At 38.9% G+C, this 20,989-nt stretch overlaps 1 protein-coding gene across 2 annotated transcripts; it reads left to right on the top strand.

Moving 5' to 3' along the window:
• Window positions 1-2,304: 2,304 nt before the first annotated feature.
• LOC144516256 (uncharacterized) lies at window positions 2,305-11,083 on the top strand. Of its 2 annotated transcripts, XR_013501826.1 has the most exons (5): window positions 2,305-2,388; window positions 3,916-4,092; window positions 7,213-7,371; window positions 7,727-7,818; window positions 8,802-11,083. XR_013501826.1 is itself a non-coding variant. In XM_078247463.1 (4 exons), the coding sequence occupies exons 1-4, from the start codon at window positions 7,020-7,022 to the stop codon at window positions 8,902-8,904; spliced, it is 405 nt and encodes a 134-aa protein (XP_078103589.1). In that variant the 5' UTR covers window positions 7,003-7,019; the 3' UTR covers window positions 8,905-11,083. The 2 variants fall into 2 exon arrangements, 1 of the variants encoding a protein (XP_078103589.1); XM_078247463.1 differs by lacking the exons at window positions 2,305-2,388; window positions 3,916-4,092 and adding an exon at window positions 7,003-7,070.
• Window positions 11,084-20,989: the final 9,906 nt, after the last annotated feature.

Genomic DNA, 20,989 nt, shown 5'->3' with positions numbered 1-20,989 from the left:
CTGTGTGCCAAGTCACATGGAGTATATACAGCAGTAGTAGCGGCAAATATTTGCAGCAGTATGAGAGCAGCCACTGGTCTCACCTCAAACCACCGAGGAAATATACTATTTAATGAGCACCCTCTGTCTGAGCACCAGATGTTGTGTGGCCCAGTGGACCTGTAGATTGGCGAACAAATTGTTCTTTTAGGACGACTCAATCGGGTTAATCAGAACTTAACCAGGAAAAATGTCTTTCTCTTACAGCGCTCCTTATATATGGAATAACCTGCAAAAGGCTTTATGCCGCCCCTACAGCTCTTCAAAGGCCTTATTTCAGACCATGTTTTAAAGGTTAGAGGGCCCTTTTGTATTATATTAACAAGTCCTCCGAACCATACGACAATATGGGTTGTTTATTCCTACCCTCTAAAACGACCCACAGGAGCGCTGACCCGATGTCTCTCCCCTATGTGGGAGTGGCAGGATTTGAAAGGACAGAGAGTTAGTCCATGGCAGGGGAAAAAAACAGACAAGGAAAATGTGAGATTTGGAATTAGCTGAGATTGTGACACGTATGGCAGTTTCAATTGTTTGCAAACTTATTTGCAGTGATACAACATCACTTGGGAACCCCAAAACAGGCTTGTTAGTGAGCCTGGTGTAATCCCTCATGGAACAATTTCCAACTACTGTACTGTACGTGAATCAGAAAGTGATTAAAGAGGGGAATTGAACAAAAGACTGATGTTTCCCAAAGCACTAAATTATAATTGATAATTGTGTCTGCAGATGAAGAGAGAGGTAGAGTACCTTCTATGGCGTCTACATTGACTTGTGTATACTCTGTATGGTGAAGCCATTTAGTCATTTACACATTTTTGTTAATCACTTTAAAAGAATGGCTGCGTCTATTGTTGGAATTAACCTTTGAATTACTTTTAATCAACCACCTTGAATCATGTTCAAGCACACCTCATATTCACTTTAACATTTCAAAGCCTAGGTTAAAATCAAAGTGTATTTTTTGTCCACTGCAAGTAGATTTTTAACCTTCACAAAGACATGAAACAAATAGCAGTGGCAAACTGAAATGCACTTTCTATTTGAATCATATTGCTGTATCTAATTGTCCCCTATTTTATTTTTATTCTTTTGGGGGATTTTGTCATGCACAGTCTCTGTTCAGAGGTGCGAAGTGTCTTCATGCACACAGCAAGTGTAGGCCATGTACCTGTGTGTACATACAGTCATGTGAACAAATTGAATTAAAATAGCCCCACATCATCACATACCCTTCACCATACCTAGATATTGGCATGGTTTTATTTCAGTTAGCCTAATAGCTGGTTTGATTTGCATTGAGAGATGATTTTATGGAAAGTACCCCATGCCAATCTCTAGGTATGGTGAAGGGTAGTGATGATGTGGGGCTATTTTAATTCCAAAGGCCAAGGGAACTTTGTCAGGATGCATAGTCCTGGATCCATGAAATAACTGGCCTTTAAAAATAAACATCTGCCTGCCTCTATGGGAATTTAACATAGGGGTGTACTTACTTATGCCCCCTGTATTTTAAGGAAGAACATTTATTTATTTACGATACATTGTTCATTCACAAAGAAAATTTGTGTCCTTAAAGATTGGATTTTTCCTCATTTTTTTTAATTAAGGCATTAAGATCAATATGACTGTAACCTGAGGCGAGGTTTTAATGAGCATTTACAACACAGAGAAAGCATTGCATATCAAATGCGTAGATAATGTCCTTCAAGAAATTAATTAATTGTTTCAAAGTATTTGACAGTTAAAGATCAAAATCAGCAGTGAGGAAAAACACACACGTTTAAGACCATATTACACCCACTACTTAAAAATGCATATGATAATCAGTATTCAGTATGAAAATGACTCATAAGCATTTTACTGCATATAGCAATCTCATGGCCCTAGGGCTTTCTCAATGATACTTTGGTACTCAAGCCAAAGACAAAAATGAAGCAACACTCCAAAGCATCTTTTCCCATTGGATAGAGTAACTAGTACCAAAATGAGCCCTGCACTGTAAAAACTCCAACTTAATTTTGTTGACATGAAAAAGTATTTTAAGTGTTTAAGAATTGAAAATATAAATTATTAATATTTGATTAAAAAATGTAAGTCGCTCCAGCAAAAGGTGAAATTTGTATGATTCAACGGCATTTAGTAAGTCATCACAAAATACATCATTCAGTTGGGATGCACAACTAGAGCAAAAGTTCTGATAACTCATATGTCTTTGTTGTGAAATGCGGGAAAGCCAACTTTCCGAGTTGAAGATAGTCATTTGAAGTCATCAGATCCCCGCACTGGCTGTTTGGAGTGGGGCTGCATGGAACCTGGAGCCCATTATACAGTTGGCCCACACAGGCAAGTTTGAACCTGTTTTTCTGTTAAAATATAAATTGTATGATTTTATAATTGTATGATACATTAGTGGATAAGGTAGGCAGTGTTACTTTATTGACAACAGTTTGGCCCAAAGCTAACGCTCGCCGCTAGCTTCGGCTAATTGTAAGCTAGCAGGTTATGTTAGCGTAACGTTAGACTAACGTTAGCTGATAAATGCGGTAGCTAGCTACTTGTCTAAGCAGGTAACTTAGCTAACGTTACCGTTTAAACTTCGGAAAAGTCTTTTCAGACAGGTAAGTTTAAATACTTGTGTGATTCTACTATTTCGTAATTGTGGGAACGTTAGCTAGCTAGAAACTTTATACATTTCTAACAGTGTCGGCTTTCGGTTGCTTGAACCTAAACACCCTAGTACCAACAGTTAAGCTATTAATTGGGAGTAATAGTGTTTTAAGGTAACGTTAGTACTAACGTGAGTTATCATTACAGTTTATTGTCTAAATAACAGGTAAGACGAATAGATTGCGCTAGCTATATCATGCCGCCCCAACACATGGACCGACATCTTGCATCTCCCCGTCTTCTGATTCAGGAGAGAAGTAAGGAGGTTTTATAAGACCGATAGCAACGTTAGCGATAGAGCGGGGTCTAATAATGGACGTTATTATTGCGCTTGACTGAAGCGGGGCTCAACTCCTCCCCACACCCATACACATACGATGCGGACAGCAAACTTAGAGAGGCATCGGTGAAGGCGGTTATAGGTCATGTCCACACGTAACGTTAACATTACACGGGTATTTTCGTAACCGTAGCTTTTTCTGAGCGGTTTGGCCTTTTGTCCACATGCAAACAACACAACTGGATACTAGTTATAGATACTACTCAGGAGCGTGACAAAAAGCGGTGGTCAAGTCGTTTTAACAGCCTTCAGTCCGAACAGGAATTCACAGAAACACTCAGATAATGTTAGGTCCGATTCCTAATTTATTAAAAAGGTTATTCGACATAGAGTCCAGCTTGTAGTAGTAACGTTAGCTAGCTTTTAAAATGCTCTACATGCAATGTGTTGCTGATGATCTGATTTAGTGTCTCTGACTACTAAACGTTATTGTCAGCCAAACAACATGGGATCTGTTACCTGAATGAGGCTTCAAATCAGACTAGTATCAATTAAAATCTCTCCTATTCTAAAACAATAAAACATCATGTTGAGTCAATTCTGAACCAATCAGCTGTTAGATCACCTGAGAGCCAGGTGTTTCCAAGCATGCCTCTGGGTGCATAGTATTATGTCAGTGTTTTCAATCGTTTTTTTTGCATTGCAGTGTGTACTGAGAGATATTATATTCTAAAAGACCATTGTGTGTACAGGAATATTTCTCAAACGGAGGAGGGAAAAAGATGAACTGATCTGTTGCACCACAATTAATAAATGTTTTAAACTGATTAAGAACCTCATTTAAAAACAACTCATACATACTTAATTGTTTCTCTTATGCCTGCTTTGCTTATTACCAATATATTATAACCTTTGTCTTTCAGATTGAGTTGAATGCAATGCAAGTTCACCAACCTCAGTGAAGCTGTTCTCCTGAAGCACTACCGCCTGTATCACAGAGGAGCAACCTGGCCTTGCATCCACACAGACTGCTTGTGCACTTTTAGAACATTTTGTGGATTGAAATCCCACCTTTCAAGATTACACAGGACTGTCCCAAGGCAAGAGAACTTTACATTTTCCTGCTGGTTGTGTGAGTTTAAAGACATTTGCTGTAGAAAGAAAGTCTTGAATCATTTGCATAATCACCTCAGAAACAAAACATAAAGAGAGTGTTAGTTGCCCATTCTTAGGCTGCAGCTTTCAAACAAACCGCCTTAACAGCTTTTCTGGTCACATTTCACGGAAACATAAAAATCATACACTTAGAGATTTCGGCCCAACTGTCGGGGTAGTTAATGGTGTTGAGTGTAATGAAACAGACCAACAAAATAATGAAGCAGCTGAGACTGGATACTCATTGACCAGTAGTACTGGATTAGACTCTACAGAAAAAGTTGAGGCTGTATGTTTAGAGAATGTAGATGCTGAAATACTCAAACTAGCATCCCTTTTTCTACGTATGCAATGTATGTTAAATGTGTCTAAACATGCAATACAGTCAATCATAGAAGAATTTAATGATATTTTGTCATTGTCCAAGTTTCATACGTCTGCGGTTCTGAAAGAGGTCTTCGCAAAACATAACATTGAAGTTGAGGACAATATTGTTCAAGAGATAAGTAACGTGTTTCAAACAAATCCATTACTTATTTCTACATCAAAAAAAGGGACATTATCAACTGACTTTAGAAGAAATACATATTTTAGAGAGCATTTCTCCATTATTGAGCCAACGGAGTTGTTTTATGACAGAACTTCAAGGAAAACCTTTGTCTATGTTTCTGTAAGTCAGGTTATTGAACTTCTACTCAGGAGAGCAGAGTATCTGGAAAAACTTGTTTTCAATAAGGAGAGTTTACCAGGGCATTACAAGTCTTTTCACGATGGCCATTATTTTAAAGAAAATCAAATTTTTGGAGAACAAGAGCTGCACATTTCATTAGGGCTTCACATAGATGATTTTGAACTGTGCAACCCATTAGGGACATCAAAGACAATTCACAAGATTACTGCAGTTTATTGGGTGGTTCTCAATCTACCTTCAAAGTTTCGTTCCAGTTTTCATTCAATTCATCCAGCCCTCCTTGGAAAGACTTCTGATGTGAAGCAGTTTGGTTGCGAGACGTTTTTTGGTCCATTAATTAAGGATTTAAAGTCACTTGAACAAGTAGGGGTATTTGTTCAAACTCTTGATAGTTATGTGAAAATAACATTATTTTGTGTCAGTGCTGATAATTTAGGAGCTCATGGACTTGCAAGTTTTCAGGAAAGCTTCAGTGTAAACAAGTTCTGTAGATTTTGTTTGACAAGTCGGGGTGAAATAGCAACCACTGAAATTTCTGATTTCCAGCTACGCTCCAGTGAAGAGCATAATGCATTTTTGGTGCAACTTAAAAATGAAAATGTTGCCCATATAAATGGTGTTCAAAGGGAATGTGTTTTAAGTAAGCATCTGTCATATTTTCATCCTGTAACTGGTTTTCCTCCAGACATATTGCACGACTTCTTTGAAGGTGTTATTCTGGTTGAACTGTCTCTGTGTATAAAGAAATTGATTTCCGAAGGTTATATTACTTTGGACAGACTGAATAGCATAATATCTTCATTTCCTTACAAATACTCAGACAGGGTGAATAGGCCAAAGACAATTAATAAAGCATGTTTTTAAAAGGGCAGTATAGGTGGCAATGGCCACGAAAATTGGACCCTTTTGCGCTTCCTCCCTTTTTTCATTGGAAAGAGCATCCCAGAACAAGAACCTGCATGGGAGATATTGATGGACCTCAAGGAAATAGTTGATATTGTTGTCTCACCTGCTGTTTCAGAGGAAATATTGCACTATTTGGAGATCAAGTTGTGCGATCATAGAAGGCTGCTCACAGATACTTTTTCCAGATTTTAGCTTGCGCCCAAAGCACCACTTTGTTGAACATTATCCCTACCTTTTACGCTGCTTTGGTCCATTGGTGGAATTATGGACAATGTGATTTGAGTCCAAACACAGTTTTTTTAAGAAGACTGTGCATGATGTTCATAACTTTAAAAATGTGCTTCTTACGCTGTCCTCAAAACACCAGCAGATGATGGCATGCCACTTTGATAGTCAAAGTCTATTCAAGCCATTGTTACATGTGGAGAAAGTGACTGATATCAAGACATCTTCCCTAGATGCTGTCCTGCGCACAGTGATTGAAAGAAAGTATCCACATATTGAGACTTTGTCCCTTTTCTAAAGACATTTATTTGCATGGGACCAGATATGCTGAGGGTATGATTATATCAGCTGGACACTGCAGTGGACTGCCAGAATTCTATAAAATGGTTACCATAGTAGTTAACCTGGGAAAAGTCACCTTTGTTGGCAAAAAGCTAACATCTTGGTACCTGGAACATTTTAGGTCCTTTTGAGCTTGTGGATAACATCTATTCAGACACTGAGATCTTGGATCCTGAATCTCTCAACAGCCATCTTCCAACAGAGGTATCAGCATGACAAGAGACATGAAAATGGACATTTTGGACAAGATTGCTCAGGCAGTTTTCAAAGTGAAAGCCTATCCTGATCAAGACCAGATTGAGTCCGTTGCTTCTGCTCTCGTCAGTAAGCACCCATGCCTTCGAGAACCCGGCAATGGTACGGGGTATGATGGATGGAAAATGAGCATCAAATATAAACTGGGTAATTACAGGTGCAAACTTCGTGAGGCAGGCTGTATTGAGGTCAGTCTAAACCGGAAAAGAAGGCGTGATGAAGGTGATGGCGCAGGGCCTTCTTTGAAGAGACCAAAGCGAGGCGAGATTAACCATGCCCCTGACCATCCAGATAACCATACTGATGACTCGTTGGAGGAGGAAAGACTGGCTGTGGTTGAGGAGTTACAGAAGAGGAATAAGAATGTTGCACTCTTGGTCAGAAGGTCAGCTCCAGCAACAGATGGAGCTGACCTTCTCCCTGAGGCGCAAGGAGATTGTAGAGTTACAGCCTATGGTGTCAGAGGTTCAGGGACGATGGCCTGCTCTGTTTTGCGAGGCAGAGGTGAGAAGCTAAAAACGGATAATGTGGCCCTGATTGAGTCTGTCCAAAAGCAAATCTTGAGTTTTTACTTCTGTTTAAAAAAAATAATCACAATTTAATAAGGATGGTGTTGAAATTGAAATTGCTGTCCATTTTGCAACAGATCCAGGCCGACTTCTATCGGCTCACCAACAAGAACCTAATAGACAACTTTAGCACAGCCATCAATCAGCACACTCCAGGACTGCTTAGACTCTATCGGGCTAGGAGGGCAGCTTTTCCGTCTGAGATGGATCAACTCCTTAAGGGACTGGATGAAGAGGTGAATTTTTTGTAATCTCAGTATTTTGGAAAATATTGACAGTTGTACTGCAAGAAATTGTGGGATTTTTTACTGCAAGATATATAAAGCTAAAATAATAAATACAAAGTTTCCAATTTAATGTGTTGCTCTTAGTATCAAACATTAGAATGAACCTATACACACACAACCATGTACACTAAGGCACAGAAAAAGTAGCACATGTAGCAGTTAAAAAGCATATATTTAAGTTATGAGTTACCCTTAGATTTGCATTCTACTATAATTTCAAAGTCCCTTTGTGTATAGCTTCTGGCTTTTCTGCATGTTACTTAGATTTGTTTTAATGTTTTTCATCCATCTTTTTGTGTTTCAGACCAATGACATCACAACACACAGACAGGCTGCAGCCTTGAAGGGCCTTCCTTTGTATCTCCGTGACACGAGAAGCTGTTCAGGAGTTGTCTGGTGAGTGGTGATTAGCAACTCATGTTTATGCTGTACTTGACTAGGATTGTTACCGAACAGTTACCACTGCCCATTTTTCCATTCCAGTTTATCCACTGTTCTCCTTGCCCTTTTTTTAATCTAAATGCATGAAGTGTCTCTGATGTACTTTGCTGTTAATATTCTTTATTTAAAGCTGCAATATTGAGGAATTTGGTTTGGTGCTCTTTAGTGCTATCTAAAGGCCCCAAAAATGCAACTGCACTGAAACATATAGTCGTGAAACGGTTCAGAAATCTGTCTCCAGATACCTAATTTTGGAAACTTAAATTAATATTTTTTGTTAATTAGACTCTTTATATATCCGATATATAATAAAGCTTCTAAAAGAACACATTTATACTAAACTTGTACTATTTTGAAGTTATTAATGCAGCTCTCTCCAGCAGATGCACAGCACAGGGAGGTCTTTTTTTTCTGTCATTTCTAAAGGGAGCATTTTGTAACAGAACTGAAACTGAAATAAACTGTGACACAATGTGTAATAAATGTCTCACTAGAGGGCTGTCAAAATTGGCCAAAAATGACCTTTTTGAATATGAATTTGTACTGTCTTCATTTTCTTTGCCCTCTTTGTTTGTTTACTTCCGGTACCGGCAGCCGCCTGATAGAAGGTCATCAGCATGCCCAATTGCTAAACCCAGATCGTCTCAGTCAGAAACGGTCCACGAACAATCCCGCGAGGCAGATAGCCGCAGCTTGGCCATTTTTTACTCTCTTACAATATTCAAATATATTGTACATTTTCATATTCAAATCTGTTTTTTTTTAACAATATATATTCGAATTTTGAATATTCTTTGACAGCCCTACTAGATACACACTTGCTTATCATCAGGGGAAGAAGTAAAAGTACTAATACAACATGTACAAATGCACTAAAGCTTGTAAAATGTCTGTCAGTTTGATTTACTATGTCTGTCTTTCCTGTCTGACATCACAAGGATACTGACCCAGAAGAGGAGCAGACAAAGGGCCTCATTGTGGGGATACTTAATACAATGGAGGATGATCAAAGTACGGCTCCTGCAAGAGTTGCAAATGTAGCTGTGGTTCTAGAAGAAGACATCGTCTTACAAGACTTCCCTGACCTGCCAACGGCCTTTGCTTTGCTCTTTGGGCTGATATATGCCTTAAACATTCAGTTTCCCAAGGAACTGAGGTACACCTTCGAAACATTTCAGAAGGTGTTCTTGGAGCAGATCTCTCTGCAAGAGTCAGATCCCTCAAAAACAAACTCCTTCAGTAATCCCATTTTTTCGGCTTCTAATGTTGGGCTGCAAGAGGCAGATCCCTCGAACAAATTTCTTCTTCTGATGTTGGCCCAGGTTTTAATTGTTAACATTCATGCTGCCCAATTGTGGACTGATATAAATATCCAATATTTGAGATGGATCGTATCTTTACGGGTTTTATTCTGCCCCCCTTTGTATCGCTTTTTTTCACCTCTCCACTGCTCTTCTTTATCCTCCTCCCTTATTTCTCTTTACCTCTCTCATCTCATTTTCTCTCCATCTTTACTCTCTTCTCAGTCTGTCAGCCTAACTAATCTAACCTTGCTGTCCTTACTTAGGATTAAAGTAAAAAAATATGTTAACTGACATCCACAACTACTACTGTGCAGGCAACACTGTTTATTTAAAGGAATAGTTTAACATTTTTGAAGTGGGGTTCTATGAGTTACCTATGCATAGGGATGGGCGATAGAGACGATATGCAATATAAACGATACAAAATTGGCCTACGATAGCGATAATTCATGTTGATGACGCAGTCTACCTGCGAAGTTTAGAGCCACGAGCTGCAACGCATCATCGTCATCTTGAGTAAACATGGCTGAAAGCGAAACAAGGAGCTGGTGAAAATGTTTTGGTCCCACTCAGGCGGACCAAAAAATGTACCGGGAAGTTTACGGCCCCCGCCGTATGGGTTGAGCAGAGGCTGCACAGTTTGACCAGCAGGCCGCCGGATGGTGTTGCTAACAACTTGCAATGTATAACTATTATCAGACCATCCCACCAAGAAAAGTCCCGACTCTCCTGTGTGTGTGTGTGTGTGTGTGTGTGTGTGTGTGTGTGTGTGTGTGTGTGTGTGTGTGTGTGTGTGTGTGTGTGTGCGCGCTTGCGCGCACGCTCAAATGCGTTACATTAGGCTGCAGGTAAGAAACTTTGTTTGAAATATGTTTTTATTTAAAGTATCTGTGCATCTTTGCCTACTACTTAAAGTGTTTTCAGTAAAGTGTGTTTCTTAACTAAACAGACACCAGTTTTTCCTGTTCTCTGCTTCTTGGGTGGCGTTTAAGAACCAAGGACTTAAACTAACTAAGTGTTGTGCCTTTTAGAATGGTTTGCACTACAGAGAAGACACCCAATACTTTAAGCTTTAAGCTTTTTCTTAGTCTCTGCAACTAGTGTACTTGCCAGACAGACGTTTATTTTTGCACTTTTTTTGTGTAGTTTGGGCCATGTATTTCTACACCAACTCCCTGGCTCTTATTTGGCGTGTTGAGTGATTCGCTGCACTCCACCAGCACAAGTTGGCGTAGTAATACATGGCCAATCTACGCTTGAAAAAAAAATGCTAAAAAGAACCTGCCGTCTGCAACTGTACAAGGATGACTTCTGCTACAGGGACGTCTCCCCCAAACTCCTCATAGTGACTGCATTAATCGCCATCTCCATAAGGGAAAAGACTAACTGAGCTATCCTTTTAACGTCTCTGCTACTAACAAACATTGCTCTGTCTGTACACTTCTTAACTTTTTGTCTCCTTTTCTACCCATTTCTTACATTCAGTACTTAAAGTAACCCGCACTTTATTAGTTACGTATAATACCATACTGTATTATTTACTTGTGTAAGGATTTCATCGTTTGTGAATTGACGACGCACAGACAGTATTTTAATACATATAGCATTTGCTGCAACATTTTAAAAGTTAGAAAAGTACAACTGTTTGGACTGATTGGGTCAGTTACGGGTCTCAGTTGCTTGTTTGAAGCATTTGATACATGTTAAACATGTTGAATAAAAAAAGCTTTGAATCAAGACGTATATGATTTGCATGTGAAATTACCTTAACTTAGGTTTTAAAGTTGTTACAAAGCACAATCATGAGTTACTGCAACTTGGAAGTTGAGTTGAGATAAGAGGTTTTAAAGTCATCACAGTGTATTGTTATAAGTCACTGCGACTTTGAGTTTAGTTAAGATAAGTAAGGTTTTGAAGTTTTCCCAATTTGAAATTATAAGCTACTGCAACTTTGAGTTAGGTTGAGATAAGTAAGGTTTTAAAGTTACCTTAATATATTGTTGTGAGTTATCGCAACTTGGAGTTGAGTTAAGCACATTTAAAATTGAAAGTTGGACCAACTCAGAAGAAAAACTTAAAAAGTTTTCCCCCAACTTAAAATGTTGCTGAAGTTTGTTGCCTTAAAATTGTAAGTTGTGTCAACTTTTTATTTTTTACGGTGTGTGTTAACATGAAACGCTCAAAAATATATTTACATGTCAAACAGTAAAAATACTATGACCATTAGATGAAAGGTCCTTTTGCCAAACAAACTTGTGAAGTTTTCAAAAATCATGCACAGTACAATGCACACGCATGTTTGTTTGTAGCCCTCAGGACTTATATATAAATAAGTAAATTAATAAATTAAAGCTGCAAGCAGCGTTGGACGGGTCCTCGCTCAGTATCACATGTAGACCACACATAAGTTTCATGTAAATCGGATGATGTTTGTCATATAAGGCTGATGTCCTGTTGCCAGCGGGGGGGCGCTATGACCAAAAGTCAATTTTGGCCTGTATATGTCCTCAAGCCTGGACTCTTGTTGATTGTGGAAAATTTCAAGCAGATATGACAATGTACACTGTAGTTACAGCCACCTTCTCGTTCATCGCTAAACACTCAAAATGGCCGCCACGCCCACACCATTTGACGAAAAGTTTTTCTTTTAATAACTTTTCATCTTTAAAGGGGTGATAGAATGATTATATAGGGTATTTTACACTGTTCCTTAAGGTCTCCTAATAGGGTATGTTACATTGGTTGGGCTGAAAATTGCCCAAATGCTATTTTATTAGGCCCTTAACTACCCTGTGAATATGGCTCTATTTGGAACAAGAGCTTTTCTTCCAAATATGGTATGCTCATGAATATTTAGATGAGCTGCACGCTGATTGTTTTGAGCGAACCACATAGAAACACATTGGAGACGAGACAGCAGGTCTCATATTTCAGACACTGCAAAGTTATACGTTGTTTGTCGGGCTATTTTGTTATTACATTTTTTTTTTTTACTTCATTAACTTCTATATGGTTATGGGGTTATAGGGTATGGAGTGCCGCGGGCTGCCAGCCGTGACGGAGCTCCATCTACCTCACAGCAGGCCGGGGTCTGTGAAGGAAGGCAGGCCGGGCGGCGAGGCAGCAACACAGGCAGCACAGGCTGCTGAACTCCGACACACAGTCGGACAAAATTTGCAATTATACATCAATTTTCGTAAAACGGCACATATTTGACCTCTACATAGTTGATTTCTCGCATAAAAAAGTCTCAGAAGTGAATTTAGTGGTAAAATAGCAGATGAACAATGTATACAATTTCTGAGATCTGCGCGACCTATTCAGAAGACTAAGCGGACCTCAGATCAGTGGTGTAGCCTATGTAAATGTTTGGGCGTGACAAAGATAGAGACTAGAGCCAAATGAGGAGGTGGCGGCTCATTGAGATTTGCCCGTTTTCAGAGGCCGCTTCTAATTGTGAGATTTGCAGAGGAAAGCGGTGCAAATGGGATTTTGAGGTTCTATGTACTGTCATTCAACTATGACAAAGTAAAATCGGTTTTGCATTCTATCACCCCTTTAAGTTGTTGAGATGGTACTGACCAAATTTGAAGTCCATCGGATGAAATCTCTAGGAGGAGTTTGTTAAAGTATAGCACCTTGACTTTTAGGGATGCTTCCTGTTGCCACTAGGGGGCGCTATGACTTTGAGTCAATTTTGTCCGGTAAATGTTCTCGGAGTTAGTCTTATGAATCCTGAAAAGTTTCGAGCCAATTGGACAATGTACATTTGAGTTACACCCACTTCCTGTTTCGATGGCGAAACGCACAAAATGGCCACCCAGCCACGGCAATGCCTTATGACAAAAAAGTTTTTCTTTTAATAACTTTTCATCATTAATGTCTTAAGATGGTACAGACCAAATTTGAAGTTGATCGGATGAAATCTCTAGGAGGAGTTAAAGTACGACGTGGAAATGGCCAAAATCACACTAATTTCGAACTTTCAATTCAAAATGGCGGACTTCCTGTTGGGTTTAGGGTATGGCTCCAGTGACGTTTTTTGTATGTCTTAACATGCTGCATATTTATTAACTTTGTAGGTGGCAATTTCGGTGAGTTTTTGAATAGGTTAAGCCCCTCAAAAAGGAAAATTCATTTGCCGGGAAAATAATTCCTTCAGTTCCAATAGGGCCTTCGCCGCTGTCGCTGCTCGGGCCTTTCTGACCAGGGACGTTGTTGCCCAGCACTAATTTGAATGTGGCAAAAATCTCCTCCAATTTATTTCTAAGTTGACCAGCTGATGAAAGGGATGAAGTTGTCTTTTACTTAGAAAAGGTGCTAAAAAAACTTCTATGTAAAGTGTCAACATCATGTCCGTATGCCGGCAGTGATGGTTATTACATGGCAACCCTGTGTATCTGTATTTATACGTAAAGCTTTGTTAACTGATAGATTTTAATTGCATGATTCTTAATATAATATAAGTCTTCTTCTTGAGGTTGCTTGGTTTGTTGTGGATCATTTGTTCAGGAGGAGATCACTGACAGGGAAGACGGGGCATACAGTACCCAAATGTGTATTGGCAAGAACCTGGCAATATGACACATATCACGATACATGGGTCATGAATCAATATATTTCCATACTGTGCATAAGGCGATATATTGGGATTTTTTTAAAGTATAATTTTAGAAAAACTAATATTTAAAAAAAGACATGATGTGCATAAAAGTCAAAGAAGTTTACTTTAGGTAAACAATTCAGTACACAGAAAATTTGGGAAAGTTTGGGATTGTGGTTCACAGGTTCTTAGTGAGCAAATTTTGGTATGCTAAAGTAGGCCAAAGTTCAGCTATAGCTACATTGTTAGCTTCTAGCAAAAAGTCAGGCACCGCTAGGCACTGTTAGGCAAGGACACTGCGTCTCAGCATAGCCATCTAGTGGTAGGGGGATTAAACACAACATAAACGTGAAACACTGTCTTACATGAATATTTTTGCAGGTAAACTAAAAAATAAAAATCGATATTGCGTTTTTGAAAATCGATATAGTATTGCTAAATAAAATATTGCGATACTCAAGTGTTTCGATTTTTTTCTTACACCCCTATACCCAAATATCCAAGAAGGTGTCAGCATTGGTTGGTGAGCCGGTGTTATTGTGCAGAAAACTATGGCAAGTTGTTTTTTTTTCTCTTTATGTGAGCTGCTTAAGCTGTATTTGCTTGTGTAAGTTGTTCTGCCAGTGGGTCAGTCTGTTGATGCTCAAAGTCCAGCTGCAGATTATGAAGGTATTATACCTGTGGGTTTGTCTGACAGCCACACTCGTACAGCAGTGTTTTATGTTTGGTTCAGGCTTTAGGGTTTAATGCCATTGGCTGTTACTTTTATCTACTGCAGGCAAAAGAATGGATAATCTTAAAACAAGCAACAAGCCATTTTTGGAAAAGAAATTTTTAAAAATCCTCCAGTTGTGATGCAGTGACCTTCAATCAGGGAAGACACCACAAGTGAACAAAGATGCAGAAGCTTTATTTAAGAACAAGAGAGTGGTGTCCCATTCATAGAGAAAGGACAGAATCTGTTTCAGGTTTACTTTACTGAAGTGGGTTTCCACATGTTGGTGCAAAACGGACACAATAAATATTGTAAGAGAAAAAAAAACAAGTGTTGCAAAAGATAAATAATAAAAAATATATCTGTTCAGCTAAGACAAACACTGGATGTCAGGAAAAGCTGTGAACAAATCCCAGTGAAATCACTGAAAGGTGGCGATGAAAGGGTGATGATGAATTAGAATGCTAATTGCCTTTCTGGTAGAACTTGTGTTAAAAGGTTCATTTTAGATACACTCTGCAATCTAACATATTGGTATAGACACTGTGGTTTGAACTCAAAAACACTTTACCTAGAATGGTTACACAGTAGAATCACTGGGAACCACAGAATCAGCTGGGCATTTGTTCACTATCACAACTGAAAGCAAAGCCAAGAATATGTCAAAGGACCACTCTCACCCCGTTTGCCTCGTTTGAATTACTGCCCTCAAGGATGCCGTTGGCAAAAAAGAAAATTTACAAAAAGGCACGTATTTGCAGTGCTACTGATATAAGCTTTTTACTACACTTCCTATTACTATTACCACTATTCTTCTGGACTGCCGTGCACCCTTAGCTTTGCATAGTAGTCATACAATATGTGTGTGGCTGTACACGTAGATTTGAGGTCATTCATGTTTTTCATGGGTGATATCATTTTTATTTTTTTTTATAGTTAACAGTATGTTGCTGCATGATCAAAGACAAATATGAAAATGCATGGAACTTGAAAATTCACCATCTTGTATAAGATGCTAGTATGCACTTCTTTTTTATGATTAACATTTTTTTATTATTAAACAACATACAAAACATACTACTCGCAACATTACCACAACCCCCCTCGTCATCAGACAAAAATCAAGAAAAGATGACACAGTAACGACAATATTTTGGACCAACAATATAGTGACAAAATAGACAATAAACCACAAACCAAATAAGCATATGTATAAATGACAACACCATAAGCCCATCATACACATCTCTCCCCAGCACAAAGCTTCTTAGAAGCCCTCCAGAAAGCTCAGGTTCTTTCCCCATTTCCCAGTGTAGACATCCAATCTGGCAAACTGTTTAGATGACATTTTTTAAACGCAGCCACTCTAGCCATCTCACAAGCCCACCCCTAGATTGATGACACCCCTTCATTCTTCCATCCTCTTAAAATAATCTATCTGGTTATCATTAAACTAGTCTGGACCCAGATTCTTATGTGCTTATCCGTCCTGCTTAGGACTGACCCATCTCCCAGAACAAATAATCTTGGGCTGAATGGAACCTGGATCCCTGCAATCCGACATCATAGTTATCATGTATACCACTCCAAAATTCCTGGACCTTATCACAGGACCATAGGACATGACACTTTGTGCTACATTTTTATATATGCAGAGTGCTATATAAATAAAGTCTGATTGATTGATGAAGGAATTGGCCGTCCTCTGTCTTACATTTCCAACAATTTGGTGTTTATTTTCATTTTAAACAATCTGGAGGGAGACCTATAATAGAAGCGTTGCATGGTTATATGCACTTCTAATGGTTGAATACAAAGTGGTTAATTAGTTAAGGTTTAGAGGAACCATCTTTACATTATAAGTTAGGATCCCGCAAGAGCTAAAATGATTTATCACTGAGCAACACTTATTATAAATGAGCAACTATTTTATAGTAGTAGTATTTTCTGTCATTTTTCAAACATACATGCCACATGCAGTATTTGCTGTTTCCAGATTATCAAATGTGAGGTTTTGATAATTTTCCTTTATATAATATAATATATAATAGTAAGCTGAAAATCTTTGGGGTTTGTAAAATGTCTATCAAAGGAAATAATTCATTGATAATAAAAATATTTGTTATTTCTGGTCTAGTTTATCTGTCATCCAGAGAGCTATTCAAAATGGGGCAAATCAACAGCAAGCGCAAAAGTTGATTTTAATTATCTTTTAAAATTGTTATTGATAAATTATCCACACATCATCGTGTGGTAGTTCATTTAATTAAAATAAAATAAAACCTGAATCCTTACATACATTTATAAACAGAAACTCATGTTTTTTCCATAAGCTGTATAATTTATATAATGTGACTGCTGTTTAAATTGTCCCTATCACTGATTCATTATACATGCAGTGAGATGTGATTACCATTTCCCATTACCCCCTTCAATCATCCGCCCACCCCCCCACCCACACAAACACTCAAATACAAACACGGAGACACATTGAAGGTCAGTTTTTAGAGGACAGGTTTTCTGTTTTGATTCCTAAAACAGAAGAGAGTAAAGCCTTTACAGTATCTATGTTTTAACAAGGAGATCATCTTTCTGACTCAACATCAAAAAGCAGCATCACTGGCACCTGTTTGGGTTAAATGCCAAGTTGATGGGCATATAGCCAGCGTGCATTTCCATCTTAGTGCTGCTGAAAATAAATGCTAATGGTTCTACTTACGGTGATGGTGATGAAAACAGTAGTGTCTAATCTCTGACATGATGCGGTATTTATTATTTATTTATTACTCATTTATTTACTGAGCTCAGTGGACTTTAAAGAGCCATCTGTCAACGTACCTGTCAGCATCTGTTACTGTGACTGTGCAGCAGTTATTATTATGGCATTATTTCTAACAAACTAAAGAGAAAACGTATTTTAAAGAAAACATTTTATGATATGACAGGAAAAGCACAAAAAACAGGCTAGCTAGCATTCTTCGAATGTGTCATTCCCTGACTATTTTCCTAACTTTACTCCCATTGCGTTGTTAGATCAAAGGAAATGTCTTGTTTTTCAGAGAGCAGTTGTAGCATGAAAAAGTACTTTTAAGAGCTACATAATGCTGCTTTTCTCTTGCTGCCCACCCTCTGTACCGCACCTTCCACTTATGTCTCTTCTTTCCTCCCGTCACATATTCTGCTTCTGTATCTGCAGAGGAAATAACTCAAATGGAAGAAGGGACCTGCCAGCTGACTTGCTCATCATTCATCACAGTCTGTTTGTGGCCACTGTACTACGCAGTGGGTGAGTCAGCAGCAACCTGCGCATCTAAGGTTGAGACTGCACCACGACTCTGACGAGGACTGAGGGGGCATTTGTGGTCTTCAGGAAAGTGGACAGCTGTGCTGTTTTTGGCATGCTGTCAGACATCCTGCGTGCCTGCCACCGCTGACCTGGCCCAGCGTAGCCAGAATGCTGATGAGTGCAGTATGGGAGCATTGTCATTGGAATACGCTCTGAAATGTCATTAGCGACGAGACCAACCCATGCTAATCACTAACATCTTGAAAAGGCTGCTTCTGACATTGGTGCAGGGCCTGAATGAGTTGTGAAAGCTGATGATTGTTATCTGCTCAGACACACTCTCCCCGTCGCTGTGCTGCTGCACCTATGAATGCACCGTGACAGAAAGCCCAATCGGATATCCTACTAAGAGGATTGATTATGCAGCCAAGGGTGAAAAACATTGGTAGCAAGTTGATATTTTCTCATTGCATGGTCATGCAGAGCATCAGAAAAAAGCTATTTATGTGATCATTTGGTGAATAAGCGATTTGTTGTGGAAATCCTGCTGATCCAGGCTGGCTTATTCACTAAAGAGTTATATAACTTCTATAAAGGCCTATCTTATCTCACATTAGAGGGTAACATTGCATTACATTTTCATTCCAAACCAGACACCTGTGCGACAAACTAAATAACATCCTGATGTTATGCAAACTCTGTCCATTTCCCTCTCACACATACATACACTTGCATAATGAGTAAATGTTTACCAATTAGCATTTCAAAACAAAAGAGAATATATTAGATGCTTATCTTGTGTGTCTCACAATGGATTGTCATTTGGCTTATTCTGTACCCAGTGATGTGTACATACTGGTGTGGTACTGTTTAATCTCCATAAACATATATCTATACATGAATGCAGAATATGTAGGCAACAGGACCAAGACCATAACCATACTGAACCATAGTTTATTTGGCATAGCGCAATCTTCCCCTAACCTAAACAATACCATAGTTAATTCCCATGTGCAGATAATGTAGAACGTGAGAATAAAAAAAAAACACTGACAGTGGACGTAAATAAAATGGCGTCACTAAACATAATGCAGGGTTGTTTTTTCCCCCCAATATTGACATTGTCTCCCTATCAATCTTGTGCAGTGATCGAGTTGGCAGCAGGTACATTTTAGTCAGTACCAAAATGTTATTGAGGCTAAATACCCAGCACTCCTGTGCAACTTTCAAAACTCAATGCAGGAAACATTGGTGTTTATCTTTGTCATTATGTCAATGACAAGCAGCGCCTGCTGCAGCACAGGTGTAGGGGCAGTGTGTAAGGTTTCACAAAATGGCAGACAAGAGCCCAATAGCACGACAGTGAGACAGTCAGAGTCGTAAGGAAAGTTCAGTTTACTTAACACGATTCAAGGCTGGGTCAAAACCGTGAGATCAGTAACACAGGCAAACAAATCCGACGAGGGGCAGGCAGAATCCAAGGTCCAAAAACATGCAGGCAAGCAGGGTCAGAACAGGCGAAAACAGATTAAGAAATGCTGGAGAGCTTGGAAGAAAAACACAAGACAATCTGGCAAGGGACTGAGGAAATGGACTGGTAATATACTGAGGGCATTAGTGAGGTAAAAATAAGAAACAGACAATGAAAAACTAGTCTGGCCGAAGTTGTGACACAGTACACATAATATATGTGAACAACTCACTAGTGAAGGTCAAAGTCATAACTGTAGCTAACAATTAATGCTAAGGTGAAGAAGATGATACTGGTCGGCCCATATCTTATTTTATGCATACCAATCATACTTATTGGCCTGCGGTGCCCTTTCACTCAAGCAGAAGATTACTTGCATAAGTGAATTATTTCTCATACTGGTTGTGTTGATGCTCATATAAATGGACTGTTTAGCTCTTTAATTGAGACAAGCTATTTTTACAAGCTATTAGACTGGGCTAAAAACCTGTCCTGTCCTTAAACACACAATCAAACATAGCACCTTGAAATGTCTAGGTGGAAACTGTCATACAGCATATTCAATTTATGTGAAAGTCAACTTCTCATCTTGTTGGCACAACAATTGGGATAAATGAGAGTAATTAACTGTAACAAAAATGTTGCAGTTTGTTTTACAGTTACAGAATATTAACCAGTGAAACCAGGGAAAACTACGGAAATATATTTTTTACCAGTAATAGAAAATGAACTTTCTTGTTGTGCATTTTCTGCCAGACAGCTACAATTACCAACATCCGAATTTACGTTGATGGCCCATTATAGTGCAATTACCACTACAGCATCATGCCATAACTTAATGTAATGATCTAAATCTGCCAGCTGCACTTACAGCGTCTCCTCTATGACTCATTGTATCCGTGACCAGATTTTTAATGTTCAAACTTGCCGATGAATACTGACATGTTTATATAAAATGGGCTTAAAACAGGTTTCACCGATCCTCCGCTTCCTCGCTGTCGCCGATATAATCATGCTTGCATATGACCGGGCACATTCCGAAAAAGCAACTCTCCATCTGCTGCTTTAGGAAACGAACACAAGCTGTTTTCAGCTCAACACATCTAACTCAGACACCTGTTATTGTGAGACAGACTTAGACTCATCTTGGCAGCTTGCACAATATTATAAATTAGCTTTCATTCTGCCTCCGCTAAATGTAACAGTATACATCAAGTTTACCAAGGAAAATGGCTCTAGTCCTTCATGCTACTGTGATTGTGACCTTTACAGAAAATAACTTGTCATTTAGATTTGGTTAGCCACTAACTTTCTCCCATTTCCTACTGCTGTGTTACCATGGACACAAAATAAAGTGTAGGGTTATACTATAAGCATCCAGTGAGCACGCCAGTGAGAACTAATGGAACAACATGAGGACAGTTTGACATTATTACCATGTACGAAAGGTTTTTGCAGCCCCAAATCACTTTAACCTTAAATATTATCTATCAGCTTTACCTTTCTGTGGAAAACAGCCATTGTGTGGCAACCACCCTTTAAGTTAATTCTGCCTACAAAATCACATCAATGCTATATTTTCTAACAAACCACATCAAGTGATGTTAACCTTGTATTGTCCTTGATGTCATGGGGACTTGGTTAGTTTATTTACATTTTGTATTAGCCTGTCCAAACACGTTCGATCGCAGCACGGGTCTCTGGGACCCCCCCCCCCCCTGCTAGTTCACATGAAATGACATCACAT

The sequence above is a fragment of the Sander vitreus genome, chromosome 4, assembly GCF_031162955.1.
Source record: "Sander vitreus isolate 19-12246 chromosome 4, sanVit1, whole genome shotgun sequence".
Classification (NCBI taxonomy): Eukaryota; Metazoa; Chordata; class Actinopteri; order Perciformes; family Percidae; genus Sander; species Sander vitreus.
This window is presented reverse-complemented; position numbering and strand designations above follow the sequence as displayed.